General features: G+C 49.4%; 11 protein-coding genes across 11 annotated transcripts, besides 2 other annotated features; 7 read left to right on the top strand and 4 right to left on the bottom strand.

Moving 5' to 3' along the window:
• Positions 1-152: 152 nt before the first annotated feature.
• PENARI_c002G10275 (uncharacterized protein) lies at positions 153-1137 on the top strand (the record flags this gene model as incomplete). Its single annotated transcript, XM_022627839.1, has 2 exons — positions 153-282; positions 452-1137. The coding sequence occupies 2 exons, from the start codon at positions 153-155 to the stop codon at positions 1135-1137; spliced, it is 816 nt and encodes a 271-aa protein (XP_022492898.1).
• Positions 1138-2585: 1448 nt separating this feature from the next.
• Positions 2586-3338, top strand: PENARI_c002G01391 (MARVEL domain-containing protein; the record flags this gene model as incomplete). The annotated part of the gene is made up of 5 exons (XM_022627225.1): positions 2586-2648; positions 2709-2880; positions 2958-3142; positions 3200-3246; positions 3305-3338. The coding sequence occupies 5 exons, from the start codon at positions 2586-2588 to the stop codon at positions 3336-3338; spliced, it is 501 nt and encodes a 166-aa protein (XP_022492514.1).
• Positions 3339-4124: 786 nt separating this feature from the next.
• Positions 4125-6166, top strand: PENARI_c002G12124 (LCCL domain-containing protein; the record flags this gene model as incomplete). The annotated part of the gene is made up of 2 exons (XM_022627971.1): positions 4125-4627; positions 4687-6166. 2 exons carry the CDS (start codon positions 4125-4127, stop codon positions 6164-6166), a joined length of 1983 nt encoding a protein of 660 aa, XP_022492797.1.
• A 449-nt stretch (positions 6167-6615) lies between these two features.
• On the top strand, positions 6616-8910 carry PENARI_c002G03392 (Zn(II)2Cys6 transcription factor; the record flags this gene model as incomplete). Its single annotated transcript, XM_022627366.1, has 6 exons — positions 6616-6695; positions 6821-7643; positions 7696-7749; positions 7801-8461; positions 8525-8713; positions 8765-8910. The coding sequence occupies 6 exons, from the start codon at positions 6616-6618 to the stop codon at positions 8908-8910; spliced, it is 1953 nt and encodes a 650-aa protein (XP_022492276.1).
• An 88-nt stretch (positions 8911-8998) lies between these two features.
• Positions 8999-9957, bottom strand: PENARI_c002G02299 (class II fructose-bisphosphate aldolase; the record flags this gene model as incomplete). The annotated part of the gene is made up of 2 exons (XM_022627294.1): positions 8999-9269; positions 9368-9957. The coding sequence occupies 2 exons, from the start codon at positions 9955-9957 to the stop codon at positions 8999-9001; spliced, it is 861 nt and encodes a 286-aa protein (XP_022492163.1).
• A 229-nt stretch (positions 9958-10186) lies between these two features.
• On the top strand, positions 10187-11226 carry PENARI_c002G00537 (SMP-30/gluconolactonase/LRE family protein; the record flags this gene model as incomplete). Its single annotated transcript, XM_022627176.1, has 2 exons — positions 10187-10866; positions 10920-11226. 2 exons carry the CDS (start codon positions 10187-10189, stop codon positions 11224-11226), a joined length of 987 nt encoding a protein of 328 aa, XP_022492479.1.
• A 350-nt stretch (positions 11227-11576) lies between these two features.
• PENARI_c002G03849 (SDR family NAD(P)-dependent oxidoreductase) lies at positions 11577-12432 on the bottom strand (the record flags this gene model as incomplete). The annotated part of the gene is made up of 2 exons (XM_022627398.1): positions 11577-12039; positions 12092-12432. 2 exons carry the CDS (start codon positions 12430-12432, stop codon positions 11577-11579), a joined length of 804 nt encoding a protein of 267 aa, XP_022492482.1.
• Positions 12433-12792: 360 nt separating this feature from the next.
• On the top strand, positions 12793-13766 carry PENARI_c002G07526 (uncharacterized protein; the record flags this gene model as incomplete). The annotated part of the gene is made up of 4 exons (XM_022627652.1): positions 12793-12865; positions 12926-13347; positions 13410-13710; positions 13759-13766. The coding sequence occupies 4 exons, from the start codon at positions 12793-12795 to the stop codon at positions 13764-13766; spliced, it is 804 nt and encodes a 267-aa protein (XP_022492839.1).
• Positions 13767-14105: 339 nt separating this feature from the next.
• Positions 14106-15489, bottom strand: PENARI_c002G01661 (putative serine/threonine-protein phosphatase; the record flags this gene model as incomplete). The annotated part of the gene is made up of 3 exons (XM_022627246.1): positions 14106-14351; positions 14404-14891; positions 14946-15489. The coding sequence occupies 3 exons, from the start codon at positions 15487-15489 to the stop codon at positions 14106-14108; spliced, it is 1278 nt and encodes a 425-aa protein (XP_022492545.1).
• A 256-nt stretch (positions 15490-15745) lies between these two features.
• On the bottom strand, positions 15746-17618 carry PENARI_c002G07513 (tRNA threonylcarbamoyladenosine dehydratase; the record flags this gene model as incomplete). The annotated part of the gene is made up of 3 exons (XM_022627648.1): positions 15746-17004; positions 17069-17171; positions 17256-17618. The coding sequence occupies 3 exons, from the start codon at positions 17616-17618 to the stop codon at positions 15746-15748; spliced, it is 1725 nt and encodes a 574-aa protein (XP_022492192.1).
• Positions 17619-18017: 399 nt separating this feature from the next.
• Positions 18018-18059: a sequence feature (Short protein (PENARI_c002G00384, OGE57501.1) was converted to a misc_feature.).
• A 65-nt stretch (positions 18060-18124) lies between these two features.
• Positions 18125-18130: a sequence feature (Short protein (PENARI_c002G00384, OGE57501.1) was converted to a misc_feature.).
• Positions 18131-18995: 865 nt separating this feature from the next.
• PENARI_c002G07344 (uncharacterized protein) lies at positions 18996-19766 on the top strand (the record flags this gene model as incomplete). Its single annotated transcript, XM_022627633.1, has 3 exons — positions 18996-19019; positions 19170-19587; positions 19762-19766. 3 exons carry the CDS (start codon positions 18996-18998, stop codon positions 19764-19766), a joined length of 447 nt encoding a protein of 148 aa, XP_022492862.1.
• Positions 19767-19993: the final 227 nt, after the last annotated feature.

The raw sequence follows: 19993 nt of genomic DNA, 5'->3' as shown, positions 1-19993 counted from the left end.
AGCTTGCCTCGTACTTTTTATACATCTTACCGTTTCTTTGATCAGTATTTTACTCCGAGATCTACTCTCTACCAAGACATCACTGAGACACCAACGCCAGGGAGCAAAGCTCTCGAGCTAAGAAAGCAGAACCCACGCGCATACAGTTCATAATGCCGCAGCTCTTCCCAGCCAATCCAGCAGCGACCATGGTGATCCGCCATGTGACGCCAGACATAGTTACCATGAGCCTGCCATTCGCGCGATTCGGCCGCCTGCAATTCGGCGGACGAGGCACACTGGGTAAGCTCCCCCTTGCAGAACCAGCGCTCCTCCCCCCACACACATACCACATCCAGACCCGGGAGATAGACACGAGCAAGAGTGGATCATGCCAAAGCACATCATGTCAAAGCACAGGCACAGCATGTCTCGATCAAAGATCAGCAGCTAACAACTCCTTACCTATTAGTCAAGCTCTCCACCGGTTCCCTCGCAGTCTTCTCGCCCGTCAGCCTCACACCCGAAGTCCGCGAGAAAGTCGAATCCCTCGGTGGCAATGTAAAGTACATTGCCGCCCCAGACCTGGAGCACCACCTCCACCTCACCCCCTGGAAGAAGGCATATCCGCAAGCGGAGATCCTAGCACCAGAAGGCCTCTTCGAGAAGCGCCAGTCGAACCCCGAGTACGCGGATACCGAGTTCCAGCATATCTTCAAGAAGGAGGATAAGCTGCCGCGGTCTATCTCGAATGAGTTCGATGCGGAGTTTGACACCGAGTATGTGCACGGCCATGGCTCGCGCGAGCTGGTGTTTCTGCATAAGCCTTCGCGCACGGTCATCGAGGCCGATATGCTGTTTAACTTGCCTGCCACTGAGCAGTATTCGAAGAGTCCAGAGGGGCCGAAGTTGAATTTCTTAACGAAGTTGCTGTTGCCGTTGATGTCTACTGCGCCGCCTGCTACTTGGCAGAGACGGTTTGCTTGGTATATTCTTTCTTCGAAGAACCGGCCTGCTTTCAATGAGTCTGTAAGGCGTATTGAGCAGTGGGATTTTGATCGCTTGATTCCGTGTCATGGTGATACTATCGAGACTGGTGCCAAGGGCGTGTGGCGCGATGTCATGGCATGGCATTTGCCCGATCAGAAGAATGTCTAAGGTTTTCTATTAGTTTGTGTTGCGACAGTGATGATATTAGTTTGACTCAGGTGTGGGGGCGTCATTATGCGTGGGCGGTCTGTACTAATTTTCTTAGTTCTTTCGAGGGACCTTGCAGGCAGCATCATTTTGATGATCTTCTCTCTTGGCTTCTCCATTGTGGGGATACCTTTTCTGCTGCGGCCGTTGCTATTCATAGTATGAACCTTTCAAGCGTACATTCAATATTTGAATCCAGTCTGCATGTTTCTAATACTGTCTCTCTAGAGTATGTCTGCCTAGAGCTTTGACATTTTTGGATCCGTATGCCGATCGTAGAAGAACGGCTAATCGGCATAACAGTCTATCTCAATCAATCCTAAGTTAATATTCAGTAATAGCTCCGAGCCATAACCATGGAAGAACATCATACTTGAATGTGGAGATCGCCCCCACGTCATAGGGCTGAAAGTTGAAGGTCATATGACTCGATATAAGTTAATGTCGTCAGAGGTGCAAGGTCTCGAAACCGGATACAGTACCCTCAAGCACAAACTAACAGCAACACACCACTGTAATTCCCGAAGAAACGTCCATGTACCTGTCAAGACTGCAACGATCGCCCAAGTGGAACCCGACCCGGACCAAATCAGAGCTATCGCCAATAGCCCAATGATCGGCAGTGTTTTGTGTTTTGTTCTTCTGGGCAGCCCATCCCACCCTTAAAAGAGAGAGAGAAAAAGCCACTGACAGAATGACACACCCCTGCTCATCTCGTATGCCAGCTCACATCCCACACACAGATACACTCCGTCATCCCGTCGGGTTGGAGGCTGGGCCTGGGGAAAACAGGGATGCCCAGCATAGCCTGCCAAGAGTCCGAAGGGCGATGCATACAGTGCAGTGTATGTAGTCTAAGCCGTACAGTAGGCACCCTCCTTGCGGATCGTTAGACTCGTTAGACTGCTACATGTAACTTACCTGTAGCTGGGTACATGTATTTTCAGCCACAGTCCACAGCGGTCAGTCCACAGGTCCGGAAATTGGTTGGGCACGTTTTCACGATATGTTTGTTTGGACCAATGACCTCAGGTTGAGCGTGTCTCTATCTGGTATTGATCTGACATCACAGCCTTGGATCGGCTCTACACTAGGTAGTGCCTGAAGTTGTGCTTTTTTTTAGGTACTTTTTGGGTTTACTTTATTGGTTTTTTTTTTTCGTTGCGCTTTTTTTACACCTTAGACCCTTGCTTTAAAGACGCTGCCTCGCTCCCTCTTTCTCGGAGCTTGCTTGTCTGTGCGACATCCTCGTGAACACTTTATATAGCTTCTTGTTCCCCCCACATACTTCTCTGCCCACGCTACAGTTGTCAGAGCTTGACAAATTACAACCCTTGATTCGATCATATTATATCATATCTACTGATCCTAAGATCTTCATCGCACGCTTTGCTTGACAGCTCTTCACCATGCCTGTCATCTCTCGCCTCGTGTCTATCGTCCTCCGCGTCGCGGAAATTGCTTTTGCGGCTGTATATACCCCCAACCCTTCCCCCAACCATCTCTGAAAGATCATAACTAACACTTTTCAGGTCGTCGCCGGCATAATCGGCCACTACCTCGCCGACCTCAACAACTCCAACGCTGATGTCGACTGGTGGCCCCAGTCGCGATGGATCTACACCGAAGTAATCGCCGGCTTATCCATACTCTTAGGCCTGATATGGCTGATCCCATTCTCGTCCGGCTTCTTCTCCTGGCCTTGTATGTGCTTCCTACCATAGTTAATTGCTAATTGCTATGCAACACCATCTTGAGGTTTGATACTAATGAAATATCAGTGGATATCCTCATTTCATTCGCCTGGTTCGCTGCCTTCGGTGTCCTCGTCGATACGCTCCGTCACTTGCCTTGCGGCAGTATCTGGTCCTGGCACTTTAGGGGTCAGCAGATGTGTGGACGTTGGAAGGCAGCCGAGGCTTTCAGTTTCCTTTCTGCTATTATCTGGTTGGTTTCTGGGCTTGTGGTGAGTATTTGCGTTCTATATCTTCGATTACACAGTGAATGCTAACAATCGATCCAGGGTATTTGGTTTACCTTCCGTGTTCGCCCTTCTACCACTGATGGAGCGTAAGTGGATTCATATCTTTCACTCGTGTACCTATACCAGTGCTAACATATCCAATAGTCGCCGCCGTCGCTGGGGTCGCTCTGCAGCCTAATTAAATTCGCATGAGATATGAGGTCTGCGCACAATCACCTTACAAGAAATGCTTTCGCTATTGGTTGGATGTGCCAGATACCGTTGGACATCGCGATTTCCATCATTTCATGATATCTGGCTTTTTCCTTTCTCGTCGTGTTCTCCCTCATGATTTGAAGGCCAACGAATTACGACTTATGTTGATACCCGGGGTGGACTGATATTTTTTTGGTGCTTTGCACATTTGATTCTTGATCTCTCTTTTAAATTCTATCTACAATACACACTCTTCATCTTTTGACCGGCTTTCTTTGGTAGCTTTGGATTTGGTTCGATACTATGTCTGCCAATCATATAGTAATTTTGTTGGCTGTTGACTTTGCAGGGTTGCCACCATGTGTTAAAGTTTATTGGGTTTCGATACGAGGTTATTACGAGATGTTTGGAAGGATATACTTCGCATATGATGATACAAAATCTGCAAGAAATTGCTTGGGAATCAAGGTAAAGGCCCAGCCTGTGCGGCTTGTTGGGCCGTGGATTTGAGTTCAATCCTAATTTTGGGAATGGTCTGTCCTTTGTGTACCGCTTTCCAGTTTACTTACGAGCAAAGTAATAATATTTGCGACTAAGCTTACAATGAATATCTCTCATAGATCTATGGAGGATGTCCATGTGGTGAAGACACATCCTGATCGGATGACTAAAAGCCAAGAAATCGGACCCAACTCAGACAAAATGAGACAGGGGAATTACAACGTTCTGGCTGTTTTGATGTTTGAACACTAAGACAAATAGACTCATAATGCAGTCGCAACCAGGGCCTGCCTACTCTGATAAAGCCGGGACAGGTGAGACAACTGCAGCTGCACTGGAGTCTCCCTTACAGGAGATCGGACCATTCAAAGACGAACATGGCGCGCGCGACAGCGAGGACTTCAGCCTCGATTTAGAATTGGGCGACATCCCACTCCTGCCCTCCGATCGCCAAGGCATGGAACTACCGACCGAAAAAGGCGCGTATGATCCGTGGTTTTCTTGTACGCCCTCAGGGCTTTGCGCGTGGCTCCGCGGCCCGAAGCCACCGCATGCGTATCACATCAACCCTTGGTTCCCACGGTTACAGGCTGCGCCGGGGCTTCTGATAGATCGCAAATTTCCGAAAAGAAGTTCGAAGATCGCGTTGCTTTTTGGTGGGCTTGTTTTTTGGATCGTTGTGTTCTTTTTCTCGCTCAAGGCTTCTATTGCTGGTCAGGATGTTTTGGGGTATGGGCAGCCTGTTAAGCTGTCGTGTCACCATCGACTATGGTATGTTTCTATTCTTATTTGTTGAGTGAGATTGGTTTGTGTGACTTACCTTGATATAGGAATAATGCTACAAATTGTGGCATGAATGGTGACCTTTGTCGTCCTTTTGAGGATCAGTCTTTCGCTTTCCGCTGTCCCTCGGGGTGTGCGCAGGCTATTCTCTTGGAGCCATATGTCGTCGGTGCGGAGGAGTATAACTACCGCCCGTTGGTCATTGGTGGCAAGCCTTTCAGGCTGGATAGCCACAACAGCGGCATCTACCGTGGCGACTCGTCCATTTGCGCGTCGGCTCTGCATGCTGGTGTCATCGATGATGCGACTGGTGGATGTGGCATCCTGCACCGCACCGGCGAGCAGCGGAATTTCCGGTCGGTGGTCCAGAATGGCATCGAGAGTATCAACTTTCTTTCGAGCTTCCCAATGTCGTTCCGGCTCACTAGGGAGGCAACCTCATCAGACTCAAGCGAGGCAAAGCTGATAAAGTGCTCGGATGTTCGCTGGTCGCTGTTCGCCTTCACATTGATCTGGACTACTCTCTTGTCACTGGTTGTGACTTCTGCCCCGGCCTTCTACTGCGCAATCTATTTCATTGTATGGTTTGAAGTCGCCATGGCATCCGACCCGCCCTCGAACGGGAGCTTATACGACCTGATATCAATCGGGCTCGGTCGTTTCCTACCAGGCGCATTTGTGGGCTTCGTGATCTATCACTTCTGCGTTCGACACACCTTGCGCAATCTAGATGCGCACTGGGACAAGACTGTCTTATGGCTGGGTGGCTGCTGGGTCGGTGCCTTGAACACCGACACCTTCGACAGGATCCCCATCTCCCGCCTGACACCCCACGATATCCAGCAACAGCCAGGCGCACTGACTTCCCTGATCATCATCGTTGGATCCCTCGTCGCGATCGCCCTCGGCCAAGCGCATTGTTTCCGTCGCGAGGGCCGCTTCTTCCCCACCCTAAGCATCTACGGCGTCCTCCTCGCAGTTATCCTCATCCTCGTTGCCGTCCCGCACATGAACCTACGCATCCATCACTACATCCTTTCCCTCGTTTTCCTCCCTGGTACAACTCTCCAAACCCGTCCTAGTCTTCTATACCAGGGTATCCTCGTCGGCCTGTTCATCAACGGCATCGCCCGCTGGGGCTTCGACTCCATCCTCCAAACCCCAGGCGCCCTCCTTGACGGCGCAAAATTGGGTACCATCCCACCGAAAATCTATCCCCCGTCCATTGTCGACCGAAACAGTCTTGTATTCGCATTCCCGGATATAGAATCCCATGCCGACGGCCTCAGCGTTCTGGTGAATGACGTCGAGCGCTTTCAAGCGTTCCGCTCTAAAGATGGCGAGCCAATGCCTGACTTTTCTTGGTCTCGCTCCTATCCAAATGAGTTGGAATACTTCCGTTTTGGTTATGTTCATACGAATGCCTTGGGTGGCCTTTGGTATGAGGACTTTTCGCCGCCGGCTGTGTGGAACGCTGATGGGGTCTTTTCTTTCCCTGACCCTGAGATTCCTGAATCTGAGGAGTAGCGCTTTTGTTTTGGGATGCCTTGCACATAGACACCTTTTATCGTTTGGCGACACTTGCCTACCTGACATTGTTATTATCCTTTCATTTTGGACTCTTCACTTAGACATCGTAGCATTCGTGGACCTTCAGTCAAACACGGTCATCTGCCCGTTTATTTCTCCTTGCTTTTGACAATTTTTCGAAATCGCAAATGTTGCATCGGCACCCGATTAGAGATTCAATGTCATAAGCACTCAATTCCATACCAATAGGAGTTCAAAGTACCTGACAAGATGCCACCGGTACTTCCGATTTGCCAGTTTTATGGGGAACCAGGCAGACCCCGTCATTGCTCCAACACACACCAAGTGGGCCATCTCCGCAACTCCAAACCCCCGAGACGAGGTAAACCCCATCACTTCCCTGCAACTCCCTTGAATTGCATGAACACACAGATACAAACACGAGCATGGCATCAGAATCCGCCTCCGCAAAACGCGCACGCACACGCAAGTCGCGAGGCCGTGGCCTACGCACAACAAATGGATGGTAAGCCAGCCTCTACCCGAGACAATCCACACTCCTCAGGTGCTCAACCCCGGTGCCGTGCCCGAGATACTGTACATGTTAATTGTCCAGTGCGCTGTATTGTATTAATGCAAATGCGCTCACAGTTTTACATGTCGCAAGCGTCACATCAAATGCGATGAGGTGAGACCGAATTGTGGGGCTTGTGGAAAGAATAATCGCTCGTGTGATTATGCAACGACGCCTGTCCCTCGTCGCAATTTCTTGGATACTGTTATTGATGGGTCTATTTCGCCGTCTCGATCGAGGGTGCAGAGTGTGCAGAGCCGTGTGAGGCAGGATACACGAAGTCCGCCGCGTAGTGGTGTCGATTTGTCCCCCCGGACATTACCTCCACAGGAGGTACAGCCTCAGGAGGCAACATCTCATGAACTGCCGTCCCAGCGTCTGTCTCCGCATGTACCACCTCCCCAGGCACCAACTCCCCATGCAAGGCATGGCCACCTGGCGAGTGTTGACTTGACTACCCACCAAAGTCCTGTCGCACTGTATCCAAACGATCTCTCTCCTTCTGATGCCTCGTACATCTTACAGTCCGTGACCGGTTCATTCTCCTCTCCTGGACCAACTGTGAATGCGGCAGCGAGTTGGTGGTTTGATCTGTTGGCGAACGACGCCCGAGATCACCAGCAAGTACCAGCTATTCCGACTGGATATGGGAATGATAGTCTCCCGTTTGAGTGCCCGCAAGCTGGTGATCAAGTAGAGATCACTTCCCTGCAACGAGCTACACAAGTACTTGACCTTCCTCATGTAAATGGGATTGTAGGCCAGGGCTCCATTGTTTCTCCTTCGCAGTCAAGCAATGCGGGTGAAGAGGAGCACATCTGGCAGTCTCGAGAGCCAATTGAGCTTTTGCCTCGGGAACATTTTCTGTTTGAACATTTTGTACAACATGTTAGTCAATGGGTAGGTGATAACTTCTTGCGAATCTTATCTGCTGTTCTAAATCAACTATTAGATCGATCTGTTTGACCCAACCAGCCAATTCTCCACGCTCGTTGCACATTTGGCAGTAAGTCGACCATGATTTTTCAAAAGAGTAAGACTAAATCCCGATCACTAGATACGAAATGCTGGACTGTTAAACGCCATTCTCGCCCTAGCCTGTCGACATCTGTCCCTAAATCCCCGCCTGGATAACGAGGATTCACCAAACAAAGAAGCAGCCCTCCAATACTACTACCAAACCCTCCACTATGTTCAGAGAGCAATGCAGAAATCCAGTTACATGACTAGCTGGGAACTCCTCTCAACAGCCCTTATTATCTCTGCATATGAAATGCTAGACAATTCCTCCAACGACTGGGAACGACATCTCGAAGGTGTATTCCTAATTCAAAGATCTCAAGTCATCCACGGCGAGTCAGGCGGATTACAAGCCGCTGTCTGGTGGGCATGGCTCTGCCAGGATGTCTGGGCTGCTTTCCGAGAGAAGCGCAAGACTTTGACGTTCTGGACTCCCCATAAGCCCCTCTCGGCATTGTCACCACATGAACTGGCTGCGCGCGCCGTGTATATCACTGCTAAAGTAATCAATTATTGTGCTGAGGATGGCCCACATGTTGAAGGATATATTCAGCGCCGACTAGATAAGGCTAAGTATCTTCGAGCTATGCTTGATGACTGGCGGGATCATTTGACCATTGAGTTCTCGCCTTTGCCTGTCAGCTCTCGTGAGAAGACGGGGTGTTTCCGTCCTGTCTGGATTCGCCCGCCTGCATTCGGTTTGTATTGATCTTGGAGATATTTGCCTCACTATTAGCTCTCGAAGCTAACTTTCGTTACAGCTGTTGCCATGCAGTTTTATTCTGCTGCGCGTATCCTCTTGATCGCCCATGAGCCAAGTCTTGGAGGGCTCACACAATACCTGGAGCGACAGATTACCATCCAGCGTTGTGTGGAGAGAATCTGTGGTATTGCTATGACATTGAAAGATGACGCCTCTAGTCTCATGTCATCACAAGCTTTATTCATCGGTATGTCAATCTCAGTACAGGCAGAAAGATCGAACGCTAATCTTAACACAGCAGGAATATTTACACAAGAACCCCAAGCCCGAGAGGCTATATTAGAACTACTGGAATCATGCAGGAAAAGAACCGGCTGGCCGGTTCGGTCCTTAGGAGATGAGCTACAGCAAATCTGGGGTCTGCACGAACCTACAAGGTCTTAGGTGATAATGACACTCAACTCGTTCCTTAATTTGGCTGCAGAGTTATGTCAAGATCATTGTATACAATAGTCTCTCTCAAAAGCATCACTCATGCCTTTCCAGCAGATCCACAAATCTCCATCCATCTCACAGTCAAATCCGCCACCTTCTGAATCCCCTCCTCAATCAACTGAGTGTGTGGCATCTTACCCACATTCGCGCGAAGGTGATCATAGTAGTCATCCAGAACAAGCCTGTTAACATTGATCTTGGTAACACCAGCTGCAACACAATACTTCAGCGTCTCCGGCGAGAAGCCATTGGTACCGTGAAGCGCAAAATGAACCCGTCCACGAGCCTGTTGACGAATTTGTTCGAACCTAGCAATAATCAGCATCAGCATCAACATGAGCATCCTACTCAATTATTCCAATAACCAAAAAAAAAAGAAACAAAGAACTAAGAGCCAACAACTCACCTCTCATAATCCAACTGCGGGCCAGCGGGCCCATACTCCCCATGTACATTCCCGAAAGCAGGCGCCAACGCATCAACCCCAGTCCCAACAAACTCATCAACCTCCTCAGCAGTAGTCATACAAGCCTTTAAGCCCGCAGTATCCATAACCCCATCCTCACCCCCTTCAATCCGTCCCGGCTCCGCCTCAGTCGCAATCTGCCGCGCATTACAATACTCAACAAGAGCCCGGGTCTTGGCGAGATTCTCCTCCTTTTCATAGTGCGACATGTCGACCATGATACTGTCGAATGGTAGTGTATCAGCCGCGCGTTTGATAATGGCTTCGGATTGCGCGTGGTCTAGGTGGATGCTGATGGGCACGCTTGCGCGCTTGGCGGCTTCTGCTGCTGTGCGCACTAGTAGGCCATCTGTTGCTGTTATTGCCCATGGGAAGAATTGGATGATTAAAGGGGATTTGGCGGTTTCGGCGGCTTGGACTAGGCCCAGAATTTGTTCGATATTGTAGGCTATTGCTGCTATTACGCCGTATTTGCCGGCTTCGGCGGCGTGGAGGATGGTTTTGTAGCGGTTTGTTTCTTGCCAGGTCATTATTAGGATTGGATATTTGTAGATAGGTAGTTTGGGGAATGCGGTTTTGATTGTAGCTGCGGCCAACGGTCTCTATAAATTGTCAACTTGTCTACCTTCTGGAGTGAGAGGGGGGTGGGGTGGATATGGATATGCCTCGAGACGAGTACACCTAGACCCCCTTTCCCTTGTAACCGGATATCCTCCTCTTTCTCCCTTAGCACATACAGTAGTCTATACACGGAGCATCATGTCTGAAACTACCTTCCAAGTTCACAACGACAAATTCCACTCCATCCTGGGGCACTCCCCAACCCTCCAACTCTTATACCAAAATGACACATACCCCTTCGCCCACGAAGCAGGCGTCTACATCCCAACCACAAATCACCTCTTTATAACCAGCAACCGATACACCGACAGCAACAACAACCAAAAGATCCAAATCACCCGCATCAACCTATCAACCACCCCAGTGACTTGCGAAGAACTCGAACCCCCAATCCCAATGGGAAACGGCGGCGTAAACTACGGCCCCAACGAAATCCTAATCTGCGGCCAGGGAAACCTAACCGAGCCAAGCGGGTTGTACACCATGTCAACAACAGCGCCATACACGTCCAAGTTACTCGTAGGCGATTTCTTAGGTCGGCCGTTCAACTCGGTCAACGATGTCGTCGTGCATTCCGACGGGTCGATCTGGTTCACGGATCCAATCTATGGATTCGAGCAGGGGTATAGGCCTGCCCCCGCATTGCCGTGTCAGGTCTATCGCTTTGATCCGGTTGATCGCAGTATTCGTGCTGTTGCTGATGGGTTTGGAAGGCCGAATGGGATTTGTTTTTCGCCTGATGAGTGCACTGTTTATGTTACTGATACCGATCGGCATCATGGTGATGGAACGGATGATCCGCATCGGGTTTCTTCTATGTTTGTGCTTCCTATGAGATCTATTTGGGTGGGTGTGTGCTGATGTTGAATAGTTATGCTTTTGATCTGTCGGTTTATCATGGCCAGCCGTTCCTTACTAATCGTCGGTTGTTTGCTATGGCTGATAATGGCATTCCTGATGGGATTAAGTGTGATCTTGAGGGGAACGTTTATAGTGGGTGTGGGGATGGAATTCATGTTTGGTCGCCTGGTGGTGTTCTCCTTGGGCGTATTCGAATTGACGGTGGGTGTGCCAACTTTTGTTTTGGCAAGGATGGTGAGATCTTTGCTTTGAATGAGCATCGGCTGTGGAGGGTTCAGTTAGGGAGTCATGTTAAAGGTGCGTTGCTTGGGATTTAAACTCGGGTTAATAGGGCACAGAACTAGGATTATTCAATGGATTTGCCTTATGGTACATTGCGCTCATTTTCTGTTTGAAATAAGCAAGGCAACGAGTCCCTAGCCATAAATGTAAATAAATATTTTCAAGTTTGCTCGGTGTTTATATGCTTTTGTCAGCTTCGTCCAGCTCTTTTGGCCAGATGCCGAACTTCACAAATTCAATTTGCGGGAATAAGACATTAGTCAATTCAATTATATCTAGGATTTGATACGCAACGGCTGAATACCCTTCTAGGTATCTGATGTTTTCTCCGGGGGCTAATCAACAAAACAAAGTCTATATATTCACTCCATAGCAATCCCCAAGGTCACTGCAAGTTACTAAACATACCCCCATCGGCCAACAACCCAGAAGCATTAACATAACGACTCATCTCCTCACATGCCAAAAACACAGCTGGCCCAGCCATATCCTCGGGGCTCCCAATTCGACCAAGCGGAATTCGCGCCTCAAGCGCAGCCTTCTTAGTCGGATTCTTCATATCGTGATCGGCAAGCTGCGTATTGATCGTGCCAGGCATCAACGCATTGCACCGGATCTGATCCTTGCCCAGTGAGATAGCCATAGACTGCATCATGGACAAGATCGCCGCTTTGGTAGGTGTGTAATGTGTCTGCAGGCCACCACCTACCAGGGCACTGACGGAGGAAATTCCGATGATTGAGCCGCCGTGGCCTTGCTTTACCATCTGGCGTGCGGCCGCTTGGCAGGAATAGAAGGCTCCTTTGATATTCACGTCGACACTGTGGTTTAGAAGAGCGGGTTCGATTCTGGTATTTTTAGCGTATGTTTTCGTTGAGAGCTCTGTTGGTTGTAGCTCACTTCAGGAACTCTGCTTGTTTAAAGACTCCCGCGTTCGCAACGAAGATGTCTAGTTTGCCCCATTGACTGACGGTTTCGGAAATGAGCTTGCTGCTGGTCTCTGGGGATGTGATGTCGCCTGCTAGCTCGAGCACTTTGCCTGCATTGATTCCTTGTTTCTCAATGGCTTTCACTTCTTCGAGGAGACTGTGGGTGTGCGAGTCGTCTAAGGCGAGATGGTTCACTGCGACGTTGCACCCCTGACGGACAAATTCCAGGACAATTGCTCGACCAATGCCCGTTGTGCCACCGGTGATGGCGGCGGTCTTTCCTTTGAGTAAGTTCCATGCGGGGAGAGCCATTGTTAACAAGGGAGACAGTTTGTGAAGTAGAAAGGTGATATCGATATGAAAAGAATTTGCACGGGATATAGAAGAGTTCTCCTAGATCATTTGGGTCTCAGGAGCTTTCATATGCAAGAAGACCCCGCGCCTCGATGGAGACCCTCGTTTTGGCCCCGAAATGCGACGATCGTGTCTCTCGTCTCGGGGGTCTCCCCGCCAAACCGCGCCTCCCTCGAGCCGGGGAATTTGCGCAACAGTACAAGTCTTTTGCGTTGATCTCAATGTAGGAGAATAGCTATAAGTAACGCGGGTTCCACCTCATTTTGAGGTAAGTAGCATTCGAAAAGTAATTCTCCTTTTCATATCATAATCCTCATCATGACTTCAGACTCTACCACCTCCGCGGTTGTCCCGCAGACCCAGGTCACCCTCGGCTCCAAGGTCATCGCAAGTAAGTACCAACATACTATCCCTCAAGTCCAGCCAAGTATCTAACCTCTAAGCTAAACAGTCACTGGAGCCAACCGAGGCATCGGCCTCGGCATCGCCGAATGCTGCCTCGTCAACGGAGCCGCAAAGGTATACTCAATCGACATTAGCGAAACCGGCGATGACTTCGCCGCTCTGTCAAAGCGATTCCCGGGCCAGCTTTTTGCCGTAAATGCCAACGTCACACAAGAAGAAACAATCACAGCAGCCGTCGACCAGATCATAGCCGAAGCCGGTGCATTGCACGGCATGGTTGTCAACGCCGGCCGAACCCACCACAAAGCTGCTCTCGACTTCACCAAGGAAGAGATCGAGAACCTATTCAATGTCAACCTCTTCGGGGCGTTCTATACCGCCCGGGCTGCTGCCCGTGCATTTATTAAGTTGGGAATTAAGGGCTCTATTGTTTTCACTGCTTCTATGGCTTCTTACCGGCCGAACAAGGTATACATATACATCCCGGCTTCTTTGAGTCACTCTTCCTTTTTACTGATATCCTTTTTTAGCGTGTCCCCTCTACACCATACGGTGCATCCAAAGCCGGGATCCGTAACATGACACACACCCTCGCTATGGAGTGGGCTCAGTACGGTATCCGTGTTAACAGTGTCTCCCCCGGTCTGGTTAACACCGCTATGACTTACTGGGTGCCCCAGCAGCCGGACTGGGAGCAGCAGCTTAAGTATTATGGAGGTTTCCCTCGTCTTGCCGAGGTGCAGGAGCTTGGTGGTGCTTATGTTTATCTCCTCAGTGAAGCTGCTAGCTACACTACTTCTATTGATATCCCCGTTAACGGTGTTATTGGCAGTAAGTTATATCTTGGTTTGGTTTGAGAGTCTATGCTAACTATCATAGTCTGTTGAATCCTGTATGAAGTGTGTTGAAGTTAGTTTTGTTACTTTATAGATATTTGGAATTGCAGTGATCTCGTATCGTTACTGTCCAGTAAAAGCTCAACAACCTGTGCACTGCATCTTCTATTTCAATGTGTACTTTGACAGACTACAAATTTGCGAGGTACTGCGCAGCGCAGCGGATAAAGCCCACGATGCTTTTCAGCATTGTGATTTAACAGTTCCCTGAAAGGCTTGTGTATGGCAAGCGAAGTATTTCGTTGTATGCTATTGTGTCATTATATATCAGGAAACCCTAGATCAACTCCGAGAATGCAGTGTACAGACCAAGCAAAACGGACATGAAACCTATTTTTCCTTGAGATAATCCTTACACTTTACTTGTACAATGTTTTGTTTCCCGCCATCCTCAACGACCAACGCTGTCAGCTTGCCTCCCTTCACACACCCAGTGTCTAGACCCTTGGTGAAAGTGCGGACAGAAAGGGAAGAAGAAGCATCATGGCCGTAGACGACAGTCATGGTGCCCGAGAGAGGGTCTTCAGCTGAGGACTCGAGATTCGAGTATAACAAAGATTGATGCTTATCAAACATCTAGAACATGTCAGACAGAGCCCCTAAGGAATAAAGTAGAAGAGAAACATACCTTCGCCCAGTTCATGCCTTTCTTCTTCGGGCTTGGCACATGCGTATTCAAATCAATGGTCCGCATGGTCATCACACTAGATGGATCTTGTTTCTCAAGCTCGACGCCCGGTACCAATCCCGCATGGACGACAACAACCTGTCCAATACCTGGCACGGGGCCAACGTCCAAAATAACTGGACAGCTACTCAGCCATTTGGCTTGCTCGTCACTCAACGAACGTGCAAGTGCACGCTCCCGGACCTCCCGAGATGATAGATATGACTCTTCACCGTCCTCGGGGGTTGCAAGAGTGTTGGTCTTCACGAGCTCCCGTCGAACAAGCAAGATCCGATCCTCGTGGTTTCCGCGCACACAAGAGGCCGAGTACCCGCGAACTAAGTCTACAACTCCTGTACTATCCGGTCCCTTGTTGATGAGGTCACCAGTGAGTATGAGATGATCGCCACTGTTGGGTTTGAAAGAAACTTTTTCAAGGAGTTCTTCCACTATTGAGCCAGTCAGTATTGGGGGGCATGCACCAAGACCGATATATGACCTACACTCCGCTTTGCAGCCATGTACATCGCCCACAAAAATTAACCGTTTCCGACTTGACGAGTCTGCCTCTACTTCAGCTGAGCCCGAAGGCACGAGCTCCGGATCTAATGTGCGAATGTGAACTATGTCGTCGAACTGAGGCATGACATTCGTCCCGAACCACCCACCCGCCTCAGTCTTCGTGCTCGGATCAAGTGAATGCAGTAATAAACTTCGCTCTTGGAGTCGTGGATAAAGCAGCATGCGCCAGCTAACCCAGCCCACCAAGAACAAGCCAAGGCATATAAGCACGTAGCGCCGGAACCGTGGCGCAGAAACCACTGAGCGGCTCATTTCAATCCATCGCGGGGGTTTCGTATCGTCCAATGATCTGGAGGCGGCGTTGTAGCTGCCGCCAGGTCGCGATTGCCGTGCGTTTCTAGCAGAGTGTATGAGGGGACGGGATTGGGACCGGTGAGCGGCGTAGAAGGGAGGACTCTCGGATAATTCAAAGTCGTCATCTGCGTCGGACTGGACGCCCATTGCATCGGGGTCGCGGGGCACCATTTTGTCGGGAATTGGGTCCTGTTGAGTAGACTATGATGTGAGAAGGGGTAGTCCGTCTACCTCGGGAGGTAAATGTCCTATCTCATGGTTGTGTGAGAGTGGGAGCGAAGATGATATTTTTAGGCAGAAAGGTATCCCTTTCCGGTCTGACGTCTACCCCAGACCCACTCGGGAGATCATTGCGTACGCATACGCATACACGTGCTCATACAGTACTCATATTCATTACATTCATTGCCTATTTAATTTGGCTATTTTATCCCCGGTACTGCTCGTACTCTTCCGCTTCCTTTTTCCGGAGGTTCACGCGCTGGAGGACAGTCGTATCGTAGACTTCTTCCACTGGCTTGCCACCCTTGAGCACCTCCTTCTCGTGGTGAGAAGCCTCTTCCTTGGTCATGCAGACCAATTCATTGATGTTGATCGGGATGAGCTTCTGGCCCTCATGTTCCAGGCTCAAATCCATCTTCCATCCATGGGTAGGATTCTGCCAGGGAATGAGAACCAGCCTGTTCGGCAAGCCGCTGACTGCACTCTTTCCCCGATAGACTTCCTCTACAAGGAATGCAATGTCATCCTTGCTGATAGGAGTGCGAAGCCCGATTGTGTCGCCGCCGGTGACATGCTTGATCATTCGCTCGTGCAAGGCTAGCATAGCGGCCAGAATGCCATCGTAGAGCTTCTCACGGCCCTTGGCGCCCATGTTGTAGTCGAGCGGGTATCCAGTAATGCTGCAGATAACGTGGTTGGCTACCGTGTACCCGAAGACAGCAGGCATGGTTCCCAGAACAGGGAGAATGCGAACTCGGAAGTCGGGAAGGACTCCGAGTTCACCCACTTGACCCTTCTTGTATTCCTCCTCGGGAAGAGGAAGTAGGCTTGCTTTACCAGGACCTGGCTTCTCTGTCGAAAACACAGCTGCAACACCTGAAGTAACGCCCAAGGCCTTCAGCTTACGCCGTGTACTGCGAGACAGAGGGTCATCAGTACTGAGCGAGATGTCGCCGACCACAACGCGAGTTGGGTCTGACTTGCATCCGGCGCCCATGGATGAAATCACGGGTAGGGAATTCGAGTGGCAGTAGTGTAGCAAGTCCACCTTGGACGTAATGTTATCAATGCAATCCAACACAAAGTCCGGACGGCGTCCCTCCCCGTCCTTTGTCAGAGTCCAAGGACTGATAAGGTCGTCAGCTGCCGACTTTCCAAACAGTTCGTTCCTGCAATCGAATGTGACCCATGGTGCGATTTGCTCCAATCGTCTCCGAATACAGTGAACCTTGGATGTTCCAACATCGGCCAATGTCGCAAGGGCGTGTCGGTTCAGCGAAGATAGTGTGACTTGGTCGAAATCGATAAGTCGGATCTTAGATACGCCCGATCGAGCGAGCGAGGCAGCGGCATGGGAGCCGACACCACCACATCCAACCACGACAACAAACGAAGAGCGAAGCTTGGCAAGACCTTCGTCACCGAGGAACACGCGGTTGCGGGCAAGTTGTTCAAGGATCAAGTCTGGGTAAAGACAGGTCTTGTTAGATAGGTTCGCGGAAGATGGCGAGGACATAAGGGCACATACCATCATCATAGTCTCCCTGTTGTGCCCTGCGAGCCAAAGCTGCACTGCGCTCATCTTCCTTGCTCAATGGGATTTCGGATGCAGCGGCACCGAAGTCGGTAAGCTGTGGTAGTGCGAATTAGCTTTCATGGTTTTGTCGATTTGTAGCTTGCCGGGCATTCGGCAAAGCTTGACGAGAGCAGTTTACCTTTTCAGCGGGATGAAGATCATCAATATTTGGGATCGAAGCTTTCAAGTCATGAACAGCCTCCTTCCGCTTGTATGACTGGTATCCAAAGATAGCACCTGCGACAGCTGCACCGGACAAAACAGCGGTAGTCGCAAGCTGGCCGTGCGACGAACCAGCCTGACGCTGGAGCCAAGAAGACATATTTCCCAGCACTCCCTTCTCGTCTGTATCCTGGGGTTCTCGTTCTTTCAATTCGGTCTGGTTTCGGGGGTCCGCGTTGCGATCAGGCCCGTATCTATTATCAGGTTCGTCAGAATCGAATCCGTAGTCGAGGTCGGCATCGCTAGGTGTTTCCCACCACGTGGAAGCTAGGGGAGCCATGGTGTATAAGGGGAGATGGTACGTACCATCACAAGTAGCCGATCAGTGCAGGCAATGGCCTTATATAACGGAATGTCAATCTGCAGATGCGATCATCACTGGAACCACGATTGCTATCACGTGCGTTCTGCGGACTTTAGCCGAGACTCCGACCTGGAAACTCCAACACATCTCGCGTCGGTTCCAACGCGCCATCCTGCTCATGCATCTTCTCATGCGATAATGTGTCGCTGTTGGTCCACCTGTTGGAGATGCTGGTTCAAATATCGCGCCAAAGGTCCAGCCTGCGAGGAAGTTCCAGAATCAGGCCGCGCGACATTGAATTTGTTTACTCTGCGTTTGGTCACACCAACATCTACTCACTATCGCATGTCAAGATGCGTGACCTTCGACCAACCCATGTCTGATATGCTTGCGCAGCAGCTCATCACATCACAACAGGTACGTTACCCATTGAGGGGTTTGCTTGTACCATCATTTATGCTTCCAGAGCACCCCATTGCTAGTCGTGATGAAGATACCAAATTCACATATGAGCTTTTCATGACATGGCGCTTGGTGGACTTCATCCCCAGTACATCTGAGTGGAAGAAGACATCGGTCTTATGGGTGATTGAGAATGAACAGAGATCTGAGCGACTGTCATTTGAACCATTATTCTATCTGTGCTCTTCGTGCTGTGGCCATCTTTGAATCAGATATACTGACATTGACTTTGGCTTCTAGATTCAAGCAACTTCCACTTATGTTAGGCGAATGTGTTCTCTCTTTCTCAATGCACCAAGCATGACCCGATGAAGACAGATTCGTCATATACTCTGAGGCCATGTATATGTGCTCTGTCTGTATACCTTACAAAGGAAACGACGAGTACGCCAGTGAAGAGTGACAAAAAGGTAGTTTTCAATCTGAGGGTCTGCTAAGCATTTGGAAATTAGTGGTTGGATATTACTACAAATTCGTCCTTTGTTCATGATCAATGTTGTTCATTCAATGCGTCTCCCTTGATATGACATTCTTGGACCGCTCATGTATTACTATCTTTTATTGATCGAGTTTGATACTCTATCGAATAATACCTGTCTTGACCTCATACTCCTGTCTAGGGAAGTCGTAGATAGGTAAGAATAAGTTGGTGTGTGTGTTTGTATGGTTTATACACTTAGTGAGAGTAGATAGTAGTGGTTAGGGAGGCGTATACAGAGCAACGTAAATATAATAGCTCTTATTGTTGTTATTTTCTTCCCTTCTTTCGCCTTCTAATATCCTTAAAAGTACGTGAAACCCTTATCCCCTACTGTCCCTATGGCCTAAAGCATTATTCCTAATACTCTACGAGCTTCATAGAGATGATCCTAGACACGCCTGATCTTCAAAATGACGATTTTCGGTGACCTAGAGGTGCTAGTTGCATCTCGAGCCTTGGCCATGTTGTTTTCGTCTTTGCTATTCTGGCTGAGGCCTCGCTTGGGGCTTCTCATCGAGATCTTATGCCTTTGTTGACATTGCCTGAGGCCTCGCTGGGGCTCTGCATTGATGCCAACATCGCAGTCTCCTCTACTTCTCCCGGGTTCTGTCCGCGAAAATCTTGACTTGGGAATTCCACTGACCATTGGTGATTCGGAGATTATATCTGCTCTGGACAGAGTCGGGCTCTGGAATCAATTTCGCGAACATGATAGCCTGAACGCGGACATTCATTCCACTCAGCTGTCCGATGGCCAAAAGCAAATCTTCTATATTGCGCGTGCCATTCTATCTCCTGGCAGAATCGTTATCATGGATGAACCTACCGGTGGATTTGATGGACACACGGAAAAACTGGCCTCAGAACTTCTCGATGAGCGGTTGAAGGGGCGGACTATTATCTCAATTGCTCATCAGGTTGAGACTGTCATGGACTCGGATTTGGTCATGGTTATGGATCATGGCACGGTATCTGAGATGGGACCACCAGGAGAACTTTTGAGTAGGAAAGGAATGTTTTCGCAGTTGTACTTGGCGAGGACAACATAGAAGACTCGAACCCGGCTTGACGGATGAGGAACTTCTAGGTTCTAATGACTCATTTACTCTACTGTTGATGGCCATAAGCCGCGGACATAATTCTCTATCCAAAATAGTCCTAAAGCCCCAGACTTAGGCTAGAATTTCATTGTAGAAAGACCCGATCAAATCTTAAATTTTACTGATTCTATTTATTGATACACGCATAGGCCATAATACCTTTCACTCTCCACCTTTCTATCATCTACATTATTAACCCACTATTCTTAAAGAACTACAATTGAAGGCAGTCCAAAATGAGCAAAAAAGAGCCAAAAAAAAAAGGATGTCAAAGTATGATGAAAACAATGCACGAAACGTATACTCGC

The sequence above is a fragment of the Penicillium arizonense genome, assembly GCF_001773325.1.
Source record: "Penicillium arizonense strain CBS 141311 chromosome Unknown PENARI_contig002, whole genome shotgun sequence".
NCBI lineage: Eukaryota > Fungi > Ascomycota > Eurotiomycetes > Eurotiales > Aspergillaceae > Penicillium > Penicillium arizonense.
This window is presented reverse-complemented; position numbering and strand designations above follow the sequence as displayed.